Source organism: Photinus pyralis, unplaced genomic scaffold (assembly GCF_008802855.1).
Source record: "Photinus pyralis isolate 1611_PpyrPB1 unplaced genomic scaffold, Ppyr1.3 Ppyr1.4_LG1, whole genome shotgun sequence".
Classification (NCBI taxonomy): Eukaryota; Metazoa; Arthropoda; class Insecta; order Coleoptera; family Lampyridae; genus Photinus; species Photinus pyralis.
Window position 1 is genome coordinate 30,526,954 of NW_022170249.1, and position 21,669 is coordinate 30,548,622.

General features: G+C 34.5%; 3 protein-coding genes across 4 annotated transcripts in view; all 3 read right to left on the reverse strand.

The window, feature by feature from the left end:
• LOC116163887 (dnaJ homolog subfamily C member 1) overlaps positions 1 to 21,669 on the reverse strand; it is a 30,191-nt gene that overhangs the window by 1,462 nt on the left and 7,060 nt on the right. The gene's annotated exons all lie outside the window — the stretch shown is intronic.
• LOC116164758 lies at positions 10,499 to 13,899 on the reverse strand. Its single transcript, XM_031479316.1, has 2 exons — positions 13,391 to 13,899; positions 10,499 to 13,330 (listed from the first exon to the last, which is right to left on the reverse strand). The coding sequence occupies exon 2, from the start codon at positions 13,099 to 13,101 to the stop codon at positions 11,869 to 11,871; it is 1,233 nt and encodes a 410-aa protein (XP_031335176.1). The 5' UTR covers positions 13,102 to 13,330; positions 13,391 to 13,899; the 3' UTR covers positions 10,499 to 11,868.
• LOC116162582 lies at positions 15,716 to 19,438 on the reverse strand. Of its 2 annotated transcripts, none has more exons than XM_031477269.1 (2): positions 18,851 to 19,438; positions 15,716 to 18,798 (listed from the first exon to the last, which is right to left on the reverse strand). In XM_031477269.1, the coding sequence occupies exon 2, from the start codon at positions 18,599 to 18,601 to the stop codon at positions 17,267 to 17,269; it is 1,335 nt and encodes a 444-aa protein (XP_031333129.1). In that variant the 5' UTR covers positions 18,602 to 18,798; positions 18,851 to 19,438; the 3' UTR covers positions 15,716 to 17,266. The 2 variants fall into 2 exon arrangements, with proteins under 2 accessions (XP_031333129.1, XP_031332452.1); XM_031476592.1 differs by having other exon boundaries at positions 18,848 to 19,438.

Sequence of the window (21,669 nt, forward strand, 5' to 3'; positions counted from 1 at the left end):
CAGACTATTTATGTGTACAAAGGAAAATAAGTTTTGGTATAAATATTCTTATAAACAAAAAAGTTAGGATTGCGCAGACTGCGCATGCACACACCTGATGTTTAAAGTATGCCATATGTTTGCCTTTACTAGAAGAATCTGTGGTTAAAGTTAAAATCTCTATAAATTGTATCTGATTTTTACAATATGCAATACGCTTGACTTTAGTAGAATCATCTGTGGTTAAAATGTCTCCATAAATATGAAAATTGACATTGCGCAGTTTACTCATGCGCACGTCTGATTTTTACAATTTACGATATGCTTGTTTTTAATAGAAACATCTGTGGTTAACGTTTCAAACAAAAACACCCATAAATAAGGAAGTTGACATTGTGTAGCTTATGCGCACATCTGATTTTTACAATATGCAATATGCTTGTCTTTACTAAAAGCATCTGTGGTGCAGTTGCAGGAAAGCTGCCTTGACGTGTTCTTCAATATGTGTTATTGTCAAGCCTCGGCATGTACAAACGTAGCCGATATATATACCAACAACGACAAGAATTGCGACGAAGAAATTGAGATTAGGATTGACAATCTAATCGAGCAGCCGCCTGGTGACGAAGGCGAAACTGAAAACGTGGATGTAGAAGCTGCCCAAGATTTGCAGGTGCGAGTCATTCGTCCAAGACCCTCGTCACGATAAATATCAAATTTGGATTTGTAGATTAGGCTTTTTGAGGATACCACATAAAAAAAACGCTTAATCTCTAGGGTGTTGTGGAAACGAATAATACCGACTAAAATGAAAAAAAAATAGTGTAAGTCCATTAGTCCGCTCATAGCAGTCAGAAGTTCAGAACACATAAAGGAATTTCAATTTTATCCTTAAGTTTAAAAAGTTGTAGTTTCGAAACTGTTGGCCACAGCCAAAAAATGTTATATAGCAAAGCTGTAGGGAATAATTAAAAAAATTAATTCATAGGGGGCGAAAATAATCTAAGCATTTTTTGTGTAAAACGCCACACAATTGATAAATATAACGTACTATTTATGTGTACAAAGAAAAATAATTGAAGGCATATTCAAGTGTTATACGCAACGGTAAAGGAGACCCTTCTCTCCCGGTTATGAATGTGACATGACGGTTATATATTTTACCATCAAGCAATTTAAATAAATAAATAAATGTACCCAGGCATTATTATTTATTTATTTACGGAAACAACATAAATTGGCGAGGAGGAAGATCGATAAAAGACATTTCTGCAATTATTGATGGTTGTGATTTTAGTAAACCCGTCGACGATTTTGTATTGGCATGTTTTGTCACATTTGAAGTACACTTTTTTCGAGAGGAGTTGACGCTAGCAATATTTTGAATTAAGGGAGAGGAAGATTATACCCATGGTACAATAGGTATGCCTATAACTAAACGGAGATGACGTTTTATCCCAATGACGTAACAAGAATCACCGCCAAGTTTGAAAATGACATACGCTTCATACTTGAATTAGAAGTGCCATTGCAATTACTCAATTAGTGTGTAATAATGATGGATAAATAACTTTGGTGGCAATCCTCGGAAGTGTTTTGTGTAATAGATGTGCTCCAAAGTGTTTCTTAATATTGGTTACAAAATTACATTGGCTACGCCGGCTACGCGCATTTTCTATTCATGTGTGCACAAGTGCATAATTTATTATAACGGGCGATCAAAAATGAGTTGCTGCCGAGTCGCCTTTGGAAGTTCAAGTTAAATACGATTTCCCATGGAAAAAAAATTCCAAAGGTGACTCGACAGCAACTCATTTTTGATCGCATAGTACTATAGGCACATTTTATGTTTCGTTTTGCATCTCTGTAAGTTTTCTGCTTCAACAAAAAGTGGGTTTTGAAACTGGATTTATAATTGATTATAAAATCACACAATGCACATTGTACAAGCCTGGAATTCTTGTGTGTATTAACATATGCCTTTTTAAACTGTATTTATTAGTTGCATAGTCACACTGCATCTCGGAATGCATTTGGAAATAAATATCAAGCAACAGAGAAGCTAAACGTACCAGTTATTGTACTTATTTCAGAAATTTAATCAGCTTTTTAAGTTTTTTTTTATTGCCGCTAGAGGTCTCGTCCTTATTTGAAAACGCTAATATAATTTTTACTTTTTTTACTTACATATTTTATTGTAACTTTAAATATTTGTATTGCGATAACATGCAATAATTCATACTTTGTAAGTTTAATGTGAAAAAGTGGACGCAGTTGACATGGATTGAACAAATCTTATCACATCTGTAAAGGGGATACACATTTATTAACTGGTAGGACTACACAAACCCCATTACTTTATTGGTAGAGCCCAGTTATCCCAATGACGTCACGCATAGGCACACCTTGTCTTATTGTACCATGATTATACCCATTACAATAGCTTTATTAGGCAATATGCCGGAATTCCAGGATACAAACGACTTTAACATCTACAAGGGTAGGCTAGAGCAATTTTTCGTAACAAACTCGATATCAGATAATAAGGTTTTATTCATGTCAATTTAGAGATTTATGTGAAGTAGTTGACATATTGGTTATTAACAAGGGTAGTTACATCTATGGTTACACCGCTGTTTAGGTAGAGATATTTTAAAAAAGTTCAATGTTTCAATGGCCCGTATGAATAAAAGTAAGCAAATGCTTATACTTGCAAAATTCAAAGTAAATACTCGTAACTGCCCCTTCATACTGGTCTGTTTAGCATGGTTTAGCAGTGCTGCACCGCGTCCTGTCCTTCTGCTTAGAAACGCTGCTAAGTCGCCTAGTGCGAAGGAGCACTTACGAGTATTTACTTTGAATTTTGTAAGTATAAGCATTTGCTTACTTTTATTCATACGGGCCATTGTTTCAGCCAGAATTTTTTTTATTGCACAGACAATGTGGAATCTGATTTAGACGGGTTGATTAGAAAATTTTCAGATTTATTTAAAGAAGATTTGGGTTGTTTTAAATATGAAAAAATTAAGTTATCAGTATGGGAAGGTGCTTTGCCTAAATTTTATAAACCGCGAGTAATTCCTTTTGCTTATAGAGACAAGGTTGAAGCAGAATTAACAAGGGTAGAGAAGGAAGGAGTTATTACACCTAGGTATATTAAATTCAGACTAGGGTACGCCCTTAGTTCCAATATTAAAACGGGATGCTTCTATTCGACTTTGTGCAGATTATAAAATCACAGCTAATTACCCGTATTTAGAAGATGTAAAACACCCTTTACCGCGAATTATAGAATGATTTATTGCTTTACATGGTGGACAGAAATTTTCACGTCTTGATTTTAGTTATGATAAGCATCAACTTGAATTAGAGGAGGAGACGAAACTGTTATTAGCTTGGTCCACACATAAAGGTATTTATAGAGTTGAAAGGTTACCGTTTGGAACTAAACCAGCTTGTAGTGTTTTTCAACGTATCATGGAGAAAACGTTACTTGGGTTAAAAGGTGTAGTAGTATTCTTGGATGACATCGTAATCACAGGTCACAATGATACAGAACATTTAGAGAATTTAAGAGGAGTCTTTGATAGGTTGCAAGGTGCAGAGTTTAGATTAAAAAAGAGTAAATGTTTATTTTTTCAAAAAGAAATTAGTTACCTAGGTCATATAATTGATAAAGATGGCTTGAGAAAGGATAAAACAAAGATTGAAGGGATTTTAAACTGTCCAAGACCCGATACTATTTCTAAATTGAAATCGTATATCGATATGGTAGGATATTATTCAAAGTTCATCTCAAATGTAACAAAGTTACTAAGTCCTTTGTAAAAATTATTACAGAAAAATTCAGAATTTAATAAGTGGAACGATAAGTGTTAAGATGCTTTTAAGAAATCCAAAGAAATTATGGCATCAGATACAATACTGGTGCATATTGACCCTCATCTTCCTATTCAAGTTTCATGTGATGTACGTTCTTACGGAATTGCTTTTCAATTTCGAAAACAGCTGTTGAATGAATTGGAAGAAGTTCGTCTTTCATGGCGAACGGACGTGTTTTGTGCCAGCTCCGGCTGATTTTAGGGTCTTTTGTGACTGTATAGTTTTAAAAATGTTTGTCCTGTGTGGCCGGGAGTGCAGAAAAATTTGCAATTGTTTAGTGCATATTCGATCGAAATCGGTTCGGTTGTTGAGATTTTACGAATTTTTAAAGTATTAAGTTTAATCTCAAGATGCATAACGCGCGGGACTAATTAAATCGTGAGAAGACAGGGCAGGAACCTCCAATCAACAGAACAAAACTTGTTAAAATGAAGAGTACTGCTCGCTCATATTTTGGTGGCCAGGGATGGATTCAGAGATAGAGAAATTGGCCAAGGCTTGTGATTCATGTAACAAACTGAGGCCAGATCCACCAAAAAGTGCTGTAATTCCATATGAACAGTCGAAACATGTTTTTGAATCGTGTTCATATTGATTTTTTTGGTCCTATTAAAAACCGAATGTTTTTAGTTTTAATCGATTCTTTTACTAAATGGCCCGAAATCAATAAATTCTAACGATACTATTGATGCATTACGATTAATATTCAGTAGGTATAGCATTCCAAATCATTTAGTGTCAGATAATGGACCAGCTTTTGTCTTAGTTCAGTTTGAAAAATTCTGTTCAAACAATGGCATTAAGCATTCGTTAAACGCACCATATCTAGGCATGGGAATTTTTTTCGATATATCGATAGGTATCGATAGTTATCGATATATCGAATAACAATAGGTACAGCTAAAAAATATCGATATATCGATACTTATCGATAAGTATCGATATATCGATACCTTTCGATATGTCGATAACTATTGATATATCGATATGTCGATAACTATTGATATATCGATATGTCGATAACTATCGATATATCGATATGTCGATAACTATCGATATGCCGATAACTATCGATATATCGATATGTCGATAACTATTGATATATCGATATGTCGATAACTATTGATATATCGATATGTCGATAACTATCGATATGTCGATAACTATTGATATATCGATATGTTGATAACTATTGATGTATCGATATGTCGATAACTATTGGTACGATAAAATTATGTTATTGTTGAGATTTCAACGAGCGCTACTATTTTTATTAATAAAATCCATTTTCGGGTTTACTCTCGTGTAAATTTACTATTATTAAGCATTCGTTAAACGCACCATATCTAGGCATGGGAATTTTTTTCGATATATCGATAGGTATCGATAGTTATCGATATATCGAATAACAATAGGTAGAGCTAAAAAAATCGATATATCGATATATCGATAACTATCGATATATCGATACTTATCGATAAGTATCGATATATCGATCGATATGTCGATAACTATCGATATATCGATATGTCGATAACTATTGATATATCGATATGTCGATATCTATCGATATATCGATATTCGATATATCGATATGTCGATAACTATCGATATATCTAACTATCGATATGTCGATAACTATCGATATATCGATATGTCGATAACTATCGATATGTCGATAACTATCGATATGTCGATAACTATCGATATATCGATATGTATCGATATGTCGATAACTATTGGTACGATAAAATTATGTTATTGTTGAGATTTCAACGAGCGCTACTATTTTTATTAATAAAATCCATTTTCGGGTTTACTCTCGTGTAAATTTACTATTTTTAGTTGCTCGACGTTTCGGAAACTTAACTTTGCTCCCTTTCTCAAGAGAAGCGCTACGTCACATCATCATCCATGCCAAATAAACGCAGTAATAAAATCTTAAGAAAATAGATCTTTTCGTCTTACTGACGATTGCTCAAAAAAAGAAGCACTTCAAAAACTTGAACAAAATATTGCATCAAAATGGCTACTCTTTAGATAAAATAAAGAAGACAATCAAAGGGTGTAATCATGGCCTATGTATCGGTATCTGATTGATGGTTACAGAGGACCAGTCACAAAAAACAGAAAAAGCTAAGAACACTTCAAATTTAGATATACAGTTTCAATTGATTGACATTTACGAAATCTAACAAAAAAACTCTTGATAAAGGTAGCAAAGAAACGTCGAGTAACTATTAATAGTCACTTTACACCAGAATAAACCGGAAAATGGATTTTATTAATAAAACTCGATAAGATAACTATCCTTGTCGATAACTATCGATACGTCGAATATTTCTCTCAAATGAGGCGTGTAATTACCGCTTAATTACAGCGGTAATTGAATTGTAGAAAGCTAAAAAGAGCACTGCGATAATTGCACAGTTAATATGGTAACTCCATTGAAGTTGCAAGAACTGCATTCGGTTATTTTCATATTTTGTTAAAAGAGCCCTCTTGTCTTGTCGGGCTCTTTCGCCAAAATATAAAAGTAAACTCATGCAGTTTTTAGACACGCTTTCAAAAAAATTATCGGTAATATTATATCGATACCTATATATTAAAAACTATCGCCATAACGAGAACTATCGATATACCGATACCTATCGATATAGCGACAGTTATCGATCTTTCGATAGTTATCGGTGTATCGATAACCATCGATATTTCGATAATTATCGGCATTCGATAGTTATCGGTGTATCGATAACCATCGATATTTCGATAATTATCGGCATATCGATAAGTAAAATATATCGATGGGTAAGTACCCGATACTTATATCGATAGGTGAAAACAGTTATCGCCCATCCCTAGCGATAACTATCGACATATCGATATATCGATAACTATCGACATATCGATACCTATCGATAGTATTCATATATCGATAGATCGATATATCGATAACTATCGATATATCGATAACTATCGAAATATCGATAACTATCGAAATATCGATAACTATCGAAATATCGATAACTATCGACATATCGATAACTATCGACATATCGATAATTATCGATATATCGATAACTATCGAAATATCGATAACTATCGATATCGAAACTGGTCTTCAATAATAATAATGCAAACAATAAAGATGCACCAATAAGTACAATATTAGCTCGCTATTCAATGGCTTATCGTAATGCCGAACATTGTATTACAGGTAAAAGTCCTTCTGTACTGATGTTTGGGCGATCATTGGTAACTAGATTTGATAAAATTAAACCTAGTTATCTAAAAGATACACCAAAATTTGAAAGGAAAGGGAAGGGAGTTATCTTTTTCTGTAGGGGAAGAGGTACTCTGTCGCGATTATAGAGTGTTAAATAAAAAGAATTGGTCAAATGTTACAATTATAAAAGTGTTGGGACCCAGAGTTTAATTATGTAAGGTCCACAACACAAACTTATTTGGAAAAGACATCTTGATCAGATTGGAGCCACATCCCGTACAATGGTTGAAATGATTGACAAGACAACAGCAAAAAGTGTGTCGAGTACTTCAAATAATCCTGACAGGCATTACACATGTGTAAATAAAGACCAGAAATTGCCTAACTCGAATGTGGAAGCAAATTCCAGCGATGATACCTGAAGTTAATATAACCAGTAACACTGTAACTGTTAGACCGAAGCGTGTAGTTAAGCCTCCCGAAAAATTAAATTTATATGTTTCAAAATAATTATACGAAGGGAGAGATGTTATGTATTAGAGTATAAGTGACAACGTCGCAAAAGTGTTATACGCAACGGTAAAGGAGACCCTTCTCTCCCGGTTAAATGTGACATGACGGTTATATATTTTACCATCAAGCAATTTAAATATAAATGTATGCAGACATTATTATTTATTTATTTACGGACAGAACAGTTATGTGGTCAGAGATACTCGATGATGAGATGACCATCCAGCTAGAGTTATCTACTACGACACTGGTTGGTACAGGCAAAGAATACTTAATAACAAGAAGTACAACGGAATAGGTTTGGTTGAAATAGTTATCTGTTAAATGTGTTGCCTAACCACATGAAATATTATTAATTAATCAACCTCCATGGCTATGCCTTGCAATGGCCTTGCAGGTTCCTATTTGCAATGTTGCCATATGCCATAACATCATGCATCTTTATTTAATATTATTTTGCAAATCGACCTTTGAACTCCTCATTATTTTCATACATAATTTAATTTTATACGTAGCAAGATTAAGTATTGTTTGCTATGTACATAGGGAAATTTACTACTGCATATTGAAAAAGGATTACTGTTATAATTTCGGCATTCGGTATGATTGTATTTCCTCTATGGAATTAACACAATGGAAAATATAAACCACCCCCCACACTTTACCAGGCACCAGGAATCCGGATCAAACAAAATCTCGATGTCGTCGATCTGTCTCTCTGTTGTGTTATTTTGCATAAAGCCAAATCATTTTAAAGTTTCCGCGGCGAAATTATTGAATCGATGAAGATTTTGCTCTACCAGTGATCTGAACCCAAAGTTTTGTGGTACCTAGGTACCTACTAGATTTGATTCAGCGCTTGCTATTTGAAATTTTAAAGTAATGGGACGCTAGCGTTAACCATAGCCCCCCCGAATGTCAAGATTTTTTTGCAACATTCATAATCGGGATAAATGAACTCCTGTAGAGATTCTTGCGCATTCTTTCTTTAGCCAGACATTCAAAATGGTGGTTAACAGACCCCCAAATTCTTTTTGTTTAGCATGGTCGGGTAAATCAAAAAGTTGCACATTGTTGCATCCGAACAATGCACAGTAAGCCATCGCGAAATTTTAATACTAAAAACTAATACAAAAATCCGATATACTAACTGATACCCAACCATCCTCGAGATTGTGTTTGGGCTGTAACTTTTGGACCCGATGGTCTACGTAGCTGAAAAACAGTAGTTCTTATTTAAGAACATGTTACATGTGTTATGTGTACCATTTTTCAAAGCGATTGGACGTTTCTAAACAAAGATATCGTGTAGGTACACGGAGAGACAGACAGTAATACAAATGATAAACGATCTCGAAGAAAGTATGGACGTAGAAAACATACCTATTCCTTGATCGTGCTGTACAATTACATTTTGTTTCACTGACCAAGTAGAAAAAGGTCGCAGCATTGAATTGGACAGTTATAACTCTCGCCAGGAAAGATTGCCGGTCACAGAACACTTGATCCCGATCTACAATCTCTGTTTTTCGTAAGGTGCTAGCGACTTCCAGGATAGTATCGTGTCAATGTTGAACGAAAAGACTTTTTGTTCAACATTAGCACGATCCTATTTCGGAAGTCGCTCGCATCTTAATAAAAACAAAGATTGTAAATCGACACAAGGTGTGCTGTGACCGGCAATCTTTCCTGGCGAGAGTTATATAAATTCAATGGTCCTCACCTAGGTGCAAACTATACCTAAATGACGAGTAATCGCGCCTTCGATGTATGACAAGGCAACTTCTTTGTAAATGCCTTTGGTAATGAGTTTAAAAAAATTATGAATTGTTGTCAAATTGCAATATTTTGTGTTTGTGTTTTCACTTCGTCGTTAGCGTTAGCGCCCTTGAATAAGGAATCTTTCTTATTCTGATATCAAATAATTATTACGATTTGCTTATCCGATCGCAGCGCTAAAAGAAATCGGATTTTTACAAAACATCAAACATGTTATAATTAGGGGATTGGCGGTATCAAATATTGATCGTATATCGATTGAGGGCAGATGTAAAGAAGTGCAAAGCAGAGTTTATGTAAATAGTAAATAATGGGAGTAAGTATTTATAGGACAGCAATAATATAATTAAAGAATTAAACAGGTGGCAGGTCATATTTTTTATTTATAGAATGATCGCACTGAAAGGCGATAACCGGGGAAGTGCGAGACAATTAGTTGTTGTTAGTTTGATACGCATTGCTTTGAGTAACCTGACTCTCGCCCACACAGCTTTGAATTTATGGAGAGTATATCTTTGGCAACACCGCGATGAATAATGTTACCGTTTTGCTGCAGGTACCTATAATCTCGCCAACTTTACGGTACATTTTAATTATTCAACTCAAGTTACTAGAGGGCCAGATTATCGCCCTCCCAGCGCTGAGTAAATTCAAACTATTTCACAATTTAATGATACGCTGCATCTCTTATTATTAGTTACTCTTTGGTACAGGTATATACGTATAGAGCGCGTTTTTAAAAAAATAGATGATTATCAGTTCATTGTACCATTTATAAAAGAGAACCTCGGTAAAACGAAAGTGACATCTCTGATAACCTTTGTATCACGAACCAATAAAATAACTACTGATAAACGCTATAAACTAAAAAAGACTGTATAAGATAAGTGATATCGTAGGCGATACAGGAAACGCATGGACAGATTCTTGAAATTTAAAGGGAGGGGATAAATAAGATTCGTAGTCGCGCGATTGCGCAACATATCGTACGTGGGATATCGCTGAGTGTTGCATGTCGCCGTTTCAGCGATTTATAGATATTCTGCCCACATTTTTATCGCTTAAGTCGCGCGTATGAATGACGCCTTATATTATAAATGTACGCTTATTCTTTGTTTAATAGTCTTTTTTCATCTACATATGTAAAATTCATCAAATCACTTACATTAAAGTTCTCTATTATTTTCTATGCCAAAAATGAATGCTGAGAGCAATACAATCACTTTCACAGAAGCAAGGTGGATATTGATAAAAGTAAACACTCAAATTTATAAATTTAATAAAACATATTTAATATGGCAAAAACATCCCAAATTAGATACGTATACATATTTATACTCCAAATATACTGAGGTGTATCACAAATCGCAGATTTTAACAATAATAGCTTTATTATTGTATAGGCCCCATCCATGGATATATAAAATGACCTTCTGATTGTTTAAAGAGGTATACATAGGAATTGTTTTTTTTACTACAGAACACAAACAAAGCAAGTTGCACATACAGAATACAAAAATATCAAATAAAATCTACATATTACATACATTCTAACAATAACCTAAATATTATCAGAAATTAATCAATATACACATCAATGATTAATTTTATTGTCTCTATGCACCAAACAAACCACTGAAATTGTGGCCTTAGTGTGACTAAACTTCACACGGATGTGGTTTATTCCCAGTACCACTTCCAACATTCCGACCTATGTACACATCCAAAATAATGGTTCAGATATAGTAAGCAAGTTGTCAACCATACTTCCTGCTGTTGATGGAGAGTCATGTCGAATTATTGAATCGGCCAATATTTTGGATTGGAGAACAAAGGAAGGTTAACCTTCTTAATTTTGTGTAAGTAATGTGTATAATTCCTCGTAAAGTATTTCAGCGAAACATTTTTCTGACCGTTTGATAGATAGAACCATTTAGTATTGCATGCAATGAAATAGGCTCTTAAGGCTCGAAAAAATTGTCCAATGCATAAAGAATATTTAAAGTTACAAACTGGGCAATTTTAGACTGAGCAAAGCACGTTTGGTAGTAACTAAATTTAGCACTCAATTGTTATTGTTTAAGACAGATTTACTACCGTACATTTTGAACGAAAACAATGTTCCTCAAAATATTTACCATACCAATTATGCACTACTAATGTTATATTTGGCTAGGGAATAGTTTAATTGACAAATCCGGTGTTGTTTTTTAATTTCATTTTCAGGCCTTTTTTTAAACCGCGGATATGTTTACCTCAAATTAAAGGTACCTATAGTTTGTTTAAATTAGGCGTAGAATAATTTTATTCATAGACATCTACCAGTGGCATACTATAAGTTTAAAACTCGGTTATGCATATGCTAATAAATTTGCTTAAAATGCGCTACTTATTTCTATCATTAGATATCAATAAACGAGTTGCTTATATAAATAATACAAAAAACCAAACAGTCACGAATCCTTAGCTATTTAATTTCCAATAGTAATTTATGAAATCGGTTGAGGAATTGGTTGTTCACTATCTCGTTGCTCAACTGATTGATGTAGTAAGGTAGCATGCTTACCGCCACATTTTTTGCACAGACTGCTTGCGTGGCAGTTTCTAACATTATGGCCTGATCTTAAACAATTAGTACATATTTTCAATTCAATTACATGCTGTAATCGTGAATCGACCGACAAATCCTTAAATTGTTGGCAAGCAAAAATAATATGACTTCCTTTGCAGAACGTGCACGTAGGATTACGGAGGCCAGAAGTTCCAGGACCCCGAGCATCTTGTGTATCCCGTTGATTTGAATTTCTAAATTTGGTTTCTAGAGCACGATATCGGTTGGTCAAAAATATGTTCAAGTGGCTTACTTTGAGAAACCTTATATCTTTACCGAGGCTCTCCCATAATCGCCTGGAATTAAAATCTAACTTGCTAATTACTAGATAAATTAAGATAGTGTCCCAGTCTTTGACGTTTTCGCCGAGACTTTCCAAAGCGCTAACATTTTTTAGAAATGTGTTATGAAGGTGTTTTATAGAAGTATGTGATTCTTTTGACAGGACTGGCAGGTCTACAATTTCTTTAAGATGTAAATTAACAATCATTTTTCTATTTTCAAATCGGGCTTTTAATATTTCCCAGACTGTCGTGAAATTTGCTTGCGCGTCTGGTAATGAAGCAACAATCTCAGAGAGTTCCCCTGTCAAACAGTTTTTAAGGCAATCGAATTTGTCAGTATTGCTTAGCGAATTATTACTGTAAACTGTAGTCATAAACTCGTCATGAAAACGTTGCCAGTCGCGATAAGCACCAGAAAATTGCAGCAACCGGGGAACTTGTGAAATAGTGATACAAGATGTAGTAGATGTATCATTTGAACTGGTGTCTTCTGGTGTCAAGGTCGAGGGTTCTTTTATAGTTTTTTGTTGAAGAATTTTCCTACCACGTGCAATCACATCATAATACCGCTCTTCAAAAACCGCACGTTCATCGCCCGTTGCATTACCAAGAGACGAATCACTAATTAATAATTTTTCTATGCCATTTTGTATATCTTTAAACTTCTCTAAGGTAGGCTCAATTTTTTCCAGTCTTATTTTGAGAAGTTCTACATCACCTTGTTCAGGAGAAAATGTGTTTAAATGCTGTTCAAAACGAGCTAACTCTGCTGTTAACTGATCTCTGCTGTTTTTTAATAGGTTTAGGTCAGAATTAGTAGCACCCATGATCAAACATTGATTTTAATGCGTATTTCCTTTTTTTTCTAATCTGGTGGTCGAAATTACGTTAATACTTACTTCACGCCTTTAAGAGGAATGTACCCACTTGTGATAAAATTGGTATGATAAGAAATTCTAGGAATACTAGTACAGGATAAAATAAGGCGTTCCGTTTTGTTTCAATGTGAAAAATCCAGCAAATGAGATACAGCTTCCTCAATTTTATCTTGAATTTCTAGTAAAAATAATCAAATAACAATCATATGTTTAATAATACCTAGGTATACCTACTTACCGGAAAGCGTAAAACCGAATTTCAACAATATTAATTTCCTTCAATAATTTGAAGCAGCAAAGTCTCAATTGACTCTAAATCACAGCAAAATATATACTTAAGTATATTCACAACAATTTCGCATATCGCATCAATCTCCTACACAGTAGATACAGGAGTGACAGCACTGTTAACAAACGTACGATAATTATCGTAATTGTACCTTGGACTATGGACTTCCCTCTAAGAATTGTATGATAAAAGATGATAACATACGATGAACGATAATAAACCTATACTTTGCTTTTCGAACTAGGAGGGTCGATTTAAAAAGATTCCTCAAAAAATCTTGGCTTTCTTTGACATGTTGAATTGTAAAATTTAATCACTTTCTTATCACTGTATTTAGTTCTGAGTTTTTGTGTGTTCTAAGCTTAGACCATATAGCACATGGACTGCTATTAGCCCTATGCTTTCAATACAAAGTGGGTGGTCACGGATAGAGGGCACTGTAATCGTGGGTATGTGAATCTCGGGGTAAACTAAAGTCGTATGAACACCACTCGGATCACGTAAAGAGTAGCTTTTATGGTAACCGCGTAGTACGGGAAGCTTTAAATACTCTTGATTATCTTCTATACGTCCACAAATAAGAATAGGTTTGCTTTTTTTGCCATATCTGGGTAATGAATTAATTGACGTTTGTTAATTTACAGGTTGACAGCCTCAAATCGTGTCTCATCGGAAAGATTCGTTTACCCTGAAACGCACATACTCAGACTCGGGTATATGACGTTATTAACCCCCTCAGCCAGGATCTTGAAATTAGTAAGTGTCGGGAGTCCGAAATTTTGCACAATCTTATTCTTAGATCACTTCATTTCGTCGAAAGCTGAGGTTATATTACTTATATTTCGTCATTTTTAAGTTGGTGAAACTAAAAAATCTGAAGTGACAGGTAATGTTTTTAAGACTAAGAGGTTACATTAACTTCTTCGTCTACTAAATTGAAATATGCTGGATTTAACGTGCATATTAACAGATAATGTAATAAAAGTAGTACAATAGGTATAATATTTTGCAGAGGCACCTCTAAAAAGCATTATGCGGGTCACTCTGTAATTGGGCACATGCCTGTTGAGGGCCCAGAACAAGAGAGGGATAATAAATACATAAATATATAATACAATTTTAGGTTTAGTTCGACTTTCTCACAAAATAAACGACACTTCCATGTCACATGTGGATACACTTTCTTTATGGGAGGGTATGATATTTTGAGATGAAGACTTTATGGGAGGGTATGCTACAGTTTATTACATCTATTGGAACAGCAGTATCTAGGACACAAACTCTCCACAAAGAAAATGAAGGTTCTGAGGTGCTAGTAAGGCATATTGGATGGAATAATCCAGAATGTGATAACACAAAAATAATGTATTATCTGTGGTAAATATATTAGACCTTATCCTAAAGCTCCCCCTCAGAAAACAAACAAAATATCACAGGTGGAGAAATTAAGAGTATATACAATCCTACCCGAGAAGTTACTAATTGACCATTAATTGTAAAACACCCTGTAGAAGGGCGATCAAAATTTAAATCATTCGCATGTACCCACGTAAGTATTGTTGATTTTGAAAGACTTTTTGAAATTCAAGTCAACGGAGCCACAGGTCTAAAGAAAAGCAGTCAAATGTCAAACATTTTGAAAATGAATAGAATAACTTGAAAACCTTTGAGTCTGGGTATAGGGAAATGCAGTATCAAACGACGTAAATTTTCATGTAGATTTCAAAAATGCAATAAAATATAAGGTGTTCTATTTAAAATAAGAAAGTTGCAATCCACATAGGATAAAACCAAAAGTAAAATGATTATATTTTCCTTCGATATATCATAAAAATCTGTTGGTATGCATATTTTCAAACAAATTATTAATGGGAGTCTAAATACTATTAGGTAAACCAGGTAACGGTTTGTGTGAAACAGCCTGTATATAGTGAAAGGATAAGTGAAATTGAAGAACTTTTACCATTAGAATTAAAACCCTTCAAAGGTACTATCTCAATAAGAGAGAGTCGACTCGGATTGACTATAAACCCAATGTAATTGAAGCCAGGAAGCAAAGTTGTTTAATTTGTCACGAAGGCAGCGTTTTTGATCATTTTGGATTGGGAATCATACGATTGCCATGCCAATTATGAATATGATAAGAGGGATGGTGAATGTAATAAATCCAGTATTTCATGTAGGTATCTTTTCTCAGATACGTTTAGGAAATTTGAATAGGCTGTTAGTTGAGAGATGAAAGAAAAAAAGATAGTGATAGCTGAAAGACTGAGAAAAAAATTAAGATAAATATTTATTGGTTCACATTGGTTAAAGATAATTTGTTTACACTACAACAATAATTTGATTTAGTCTAAATCAACCCTACAGGTTGTTAATTAGTTGGTTTCTTTTTTGTTATTTTTTTTATTTGCCACATTTTCAAACAACTACAAGCGAAATTAGATCACTCACTAGTAGGCGGGGGACACTTTGTACCCTGAAGGCCCAATCTTCAAATGAGTATAACTTTTGTTTGAATAGTTATTTTAAGAAAACTGTTCGACAATTGTGTTCCTTAACTCATCAAGTATGTACACCACAAATTGCAGTGGAATTTTTTTTCGATTTTTCAAAAACTAATTTCATATTTGTGATATTTATGTTCAAAAAAACCCCCAGGTACCAAATTTCGTGAGAATCAGAATTTTTTTGTACCCTCAGTTAGGGGTGCGCCAGTAGACATTTCGAAAATTTTTTTGCAAAATCGGAAGGGGCAAAAAGTGCTTATTTTGATCTCCTCCACCAACCAAATTTTTATTACATACTTGTAACACCCTGTATAAAATGTCAAACAGCTCGTTTTATATAAACATAGGAATTTTTAACCAAATACAAAATTTTAATACAGATCACAAAGTAAGCAAGTAGCACATAATAAATCTACACATTACATACATTTAACAATAACCTAACACTAAACAGAAAACTAATCAATATTGACATCAATGAGTAAGGAACCTTATTGTCTCTATGCACCAGACAGGCCACTGAAATATTGTGCTCATAGGTGTGACGAAATTTCACAGGAATGTGGTTTGTTCTCAGTTCCTCTTCCACCGTTCTAACACGCACATCCCAAATAATGATGCAGGCAAAGTAAGCAAGAAATGCCAACAAAGTTTTCAACTATGTTTCCTGCTGATGATTGGCAGTCATTGCGAATAATTGAATCCGCCGACAGTAAAGGTCCTTGGTCATTAGGATCGGAACACAAAGGAAAGGTAAACTTCTTTTGTACAATTCCTCTTAAATTGCTAAAGTATACGAACAAAACATTTTTTTACCGCTCTCATAGATAGAAACGTTTGATATTGCATTAAAACAGGCTGTTAAGTCTCTTTAAGGCTCGAAAAAATCGTCCAATGCATAGAGAATATTAAAAATTAGATAAAATATAAGTTATATAAGTATAACTATAAAAAATCCCATCTTTGGTAATACACGTTAGTAACTGGGCATTTATTAGTCTACCAAATTTCAATCTTGTACTCCATTGTAGATTCAAAAGGTGAAGCACGACTGGTATTAAGGAATACACTCAATATTTCGCTAGGGAATAGTTTGATTGACAAAACCAGTGCAATTTTTCACTTCGTGGTTTGCATGTTGACGTTTTAGATCATTTTAAGCAACTTTTCAAGAAGAACAATTTTTCCGTCCGTATGTAAAACTTCTAGCCACGGATTTGTGCCCCTTCTGAATCAATTTCAGACATACACAAACGTACGCTAAAACAGTAACATCTATCAAATGACGCAAAAAAACAAAAAAAGTAACAAATTCTTATCTATTCCACTTTAAATAGTTTGTAACCAAAGTGACTGCAGCTCTCAAACCCTCTGACATTCCGCTATCAACTTGCTGCCTAGATTGCACTTGAACTTGCTGCACTTGAGGAGTGTCTTGTTGATTCCCTTGTTGCCCAACTGACTGATGCAGTAAGGTAGCATGCTTAGCGCCACATTTTTTGCACACATTGCTTGTATGGCAGTCTCTAACCTTATGGCCTGGTCTTAAACAATTTTTACATATTTTTAATTCTATTACACGCTGCAATCGCGAATCCACTGACAAACTTTTAAATTGTCGACAAGCAAAAATAACATGACTTCCTTTGCAAAAGCTGCACGTAGGATTACGAACGCCAGAAATTCCAGCATCCCGAGAATCTTGTGTCTGCCGTTGATTTGTATTACTAAATTTGCCTTCTAGAATACGGTACCGGTTGGTCAAAAATATGTTCAAGTGGCTTACTTTTAGAAACCTTATATCTTTACTGAAGCTTTCCCATTCTCGCCTGGAATTGAAATCTAACTTGCTAATTACTAGATAAATTAAGATAGTGTCCCAGTCTTTGACGTTTTCGCCGAGACTTTCCAAAGCGCTAACATTTTTTAGAAATGTGTTATGAAGGTTTTTTATAAATGTATGTGATCCTTTTGACAGGACCGGCAGGTCTACAATTTCTTTAAGATGAGAATTAACAATAATTTTTCTATTTTCAAATCTGGCTTTTAATATTTCCCAGACTGTCGTAAAATTTGCTTGTGCATCTGGTAAACAAGCAATAATCTCGGCGAGTTCCCCTGCCAAGCAGTTTTTAAGGCAATTGAATTTGTCATTATTGCTTAGTGAATTATTGTTGTAAACCATCGTCATAAAGTCATCATGAAAGCGTTGCCAGTCGTGATGAGCACCAGAAAATTGTGGCAACTGAGGAACTTGTGAACTAGTGACGTATAATATAGATTGGTCATTTGCACTGGTGCCTTCTGGTGCCGAGGGTTCGTTTACAGTGTTTTGAACAATTTTCCTAGCACGAGCAATCACATCATAATAGCGGTCTTCAAAAACCTCATGTTCATCCCCTGTTGTATTACCAAGAGACGAATCACTAATCAATAATTCTTCTATGCTATTTTGTATGTGCTTAAAATCGTCTAATATGGGCTCAATTTTTTCAAGTCTTATTTGAAGAGGTTCTATATCATCATTTTCAGGAGAAAATTTGTTTAAATACTGGTCGAAACGAGTTAACTCTGCTGTTAACTGATCCCTGCCCTTTTCTAATTGTTGTAGTTCATGCTTTTCATTTGATGTAGAATTACTAGCACCCATGATCAAAAATTAATTGATAATGCTTACTTTCTGTTTGTGTAACCAAGTAATCTACTTCAGGTCTTTAAGGGGAATGTACACAAATACCTACTGCTGATAAAATTGAGAAAAACAAATGTTAACTACCCGATAAGAAAAAGCCTTCCCATCTGCTTCAATGTGAGAAATCCAGCAAGACACAGCTTCCTCTATTTTATCTGTAATTCATAGTACCTAAATAATTGACATGTTTAATAATACACTTACCACAAAGCGCAAAGTGGAGTTTCAAAGTGATTATAATCTTTTGGCAGGCAGTAAGTGATGTATTCCGAGTTCTGTTTCTTTTATATCGCGAAAACCATGTCAATAATTGGACACAATAAAACCCCAACTGCCTTTAAATCAAGCTTCAAAATCGACACATTCAATTCCGCATCGCGTCACATTTATTTATAAGAAAGGTCAATGTTCTGCACGGCTGCACACTGGACTGCATTTACAATGCAAACAAATAAAAGCTCTCCCACCACTTTTCTGTTTCAATTTTACCGGCCCGGCGCATGATATAAATAGTTTATTTATTTATTCGACCCTGATGTTAACCTTAAGGTTAACTGTGTGCTTATAATTAGATGATTTATCTGATCTGCAAATGACCAAATGTACTCTTCTCTTTTAGTTCACTTTTTCCTAGTAAATTCGACCAGTACCCAACTCTATTATGTAAAGTAAAGCGCCGTTTACACACAACATTTGTCGTACGATTTATCGGCGTCACAAGACGTTGCACACAAAACTTTTTACAAAGAGATTCGAAATTAACATTCTGTCCTGCAATTCGATAACCTACGCGGGAAAATTATAAGGACACATATGACCAAATGTACTCTTCTCTTTTAGTTCACTTTTTCCTAGTAAATTCGACCAGTACCCAACTCTATTATGTAAAGTAAAGCGCCGTTTACACACAACATTTGTCGTACGATTTATCGGCGTCACAAGACGTTGCACACAAAACTTTTTACAAAGAGATTCGAAATTAACATTCTGTCCTGCAATTCGATAACCTACGCGGGAAAATTATAAGGACACATATTTTTTTATCCTATACAAGGAGAAACTTACATTTTCTCGCCTGTGTGAGGACGCGAAAGAAGACAATTGCACGCATGGAGCGAGAAAATTCAACTTTGTCGGCTAGGCGAGAAAAAAATACGCCTTATGTAAGCTAGATGGCGCGGTTGTAATAAAATGTCAAAGAAGATATTTTTCTCCAACCACCTGAATAAGACGCTATTTTGTTATAGTTTTTGGTACAAAAAATGGGCGATTGGGGGAGTCGTCAGTATCACCTTGGTAACTGTCCAAAAAGTAGGTACTTTTCGGACTAGTCCGCAAAAGTAATTTGACCAATCAAAAAATTACAAATAGTTGTCATTGACCTGTCATTCAGAACATGACTCGAGATGTCACTTTAACAAAAACCGTAAACATGTCTATTTTTATATTAATCAGCACTTGCACATCAACTTTCAACAAGATCGAAATAAATGTCAACTTTCTATAGCAAGCGCTGTCAAGACTTGTTTAGACGTGCAAGATTTTATTGCAGGAATGACTTGCCTGAAAGTTTTCGACTTGCTGGACTGAGTGGACGATAAGTGATAAGAGCGTCCTGAAACACTGGGTGTATGACGGCATCGAATAAGTAATCATAGGAAGAAGTATAACAATTGAGGAGGTGACATGCAAAAGCCGATAAATCCAATTTATACGATTCGAAGAAAAACGGCAAAAATTTCCCATACAGAATCGCGTAAAGACATATGTACTTGGTTTCTTTTCATAGATCTTTGTTCTTCTGGACCTAGATAGTGATACAAAAATTTCATAGATGTATGTAATGCCGTTCAGTGTTAAATTAAAGAAAACTATCGGATTTATCGTTTTTGCACGAAATGTGGTATTGTTTAAGCATTACTACAGTGTTTGTAAGAATAAACGACTTTATTCGTAAAAAAAATTAAAAAACAGCCGATTACAAATTTATTAATTTATTTATATTATTAATTTTATTATTATCAATTATCAATTATTATTATTATCAATTTTTATTTATTAATTATTATTAATTTATCAATTATTATTATTATTTATTATTATGATTATCAAAGCTGGCACCATTCAACTGAATATTATTGTGTCTAGCACGTGGTATGCACATGAAACCTTTACTAAGGATTTATCGGGTTTTGTACAAAAAAAAGGCTCTGTTGGGATTTATCGGCTTTTGCTTGAAACAGCCAACTTTGTATAACTCTCGCCAGGAAAGATTGCCGGTCACAGCACACCTTGTGTCGACCTATAATCTATGTTTTTCTTTAAGATGCGAGCGACTTCCGGAATAGGATCATGCCGATATTGAACGAAAAGTCTTTTTGTTCAACATTGACACGATACTATCCTGGAAGTCGCTCGCATCTTTAGAAAAACATAGATTGCAGATCGGGATCAAGTGTTCTGTGACCGGCAATCTTTCCTGGCGAGGGGTTTATAGGATTTTGTATGGTAAATGTCGCTTTTTGCTCGAAATAAACTTGATACATCGATAGAGCAGCAAAAAATTAGTAAGAAACCGTATCAAACTCGTTTTAACTTTAAAATGGATTTATCGGCTTTTGCGTGTCACCTCCTCAATTATAGATTTACGTATTTAAATGGAATTTGATACATAGCCTCTTGGAAAAAAAGCAAATTTAACGCCAGTTTCAAAATTTAGTTTTGTGCATGCGCAGTGCCAACTTTCTTATTTATGGAGGCATTTAAATGAAATTTGATACATAACCACTTGGAATAAAAGCTAATGTAGGTAGCGCCATTTTCCAAATTTAGTTTTATGTAGGATGTGCAGCGCCAACTTTCTTATTTATGGAAGCAATTAAATGAAATTTCATACATATGCACTTTAAATAAAAGCAAAACTAACATCAGGTTTAATATTTGGTTTTGCACATGCTATAGCCATACCCAGGAGCTCGTTTGTTATATTTGTTAATTGTTTAATTTATTAGAGTATGCTCTTTCCT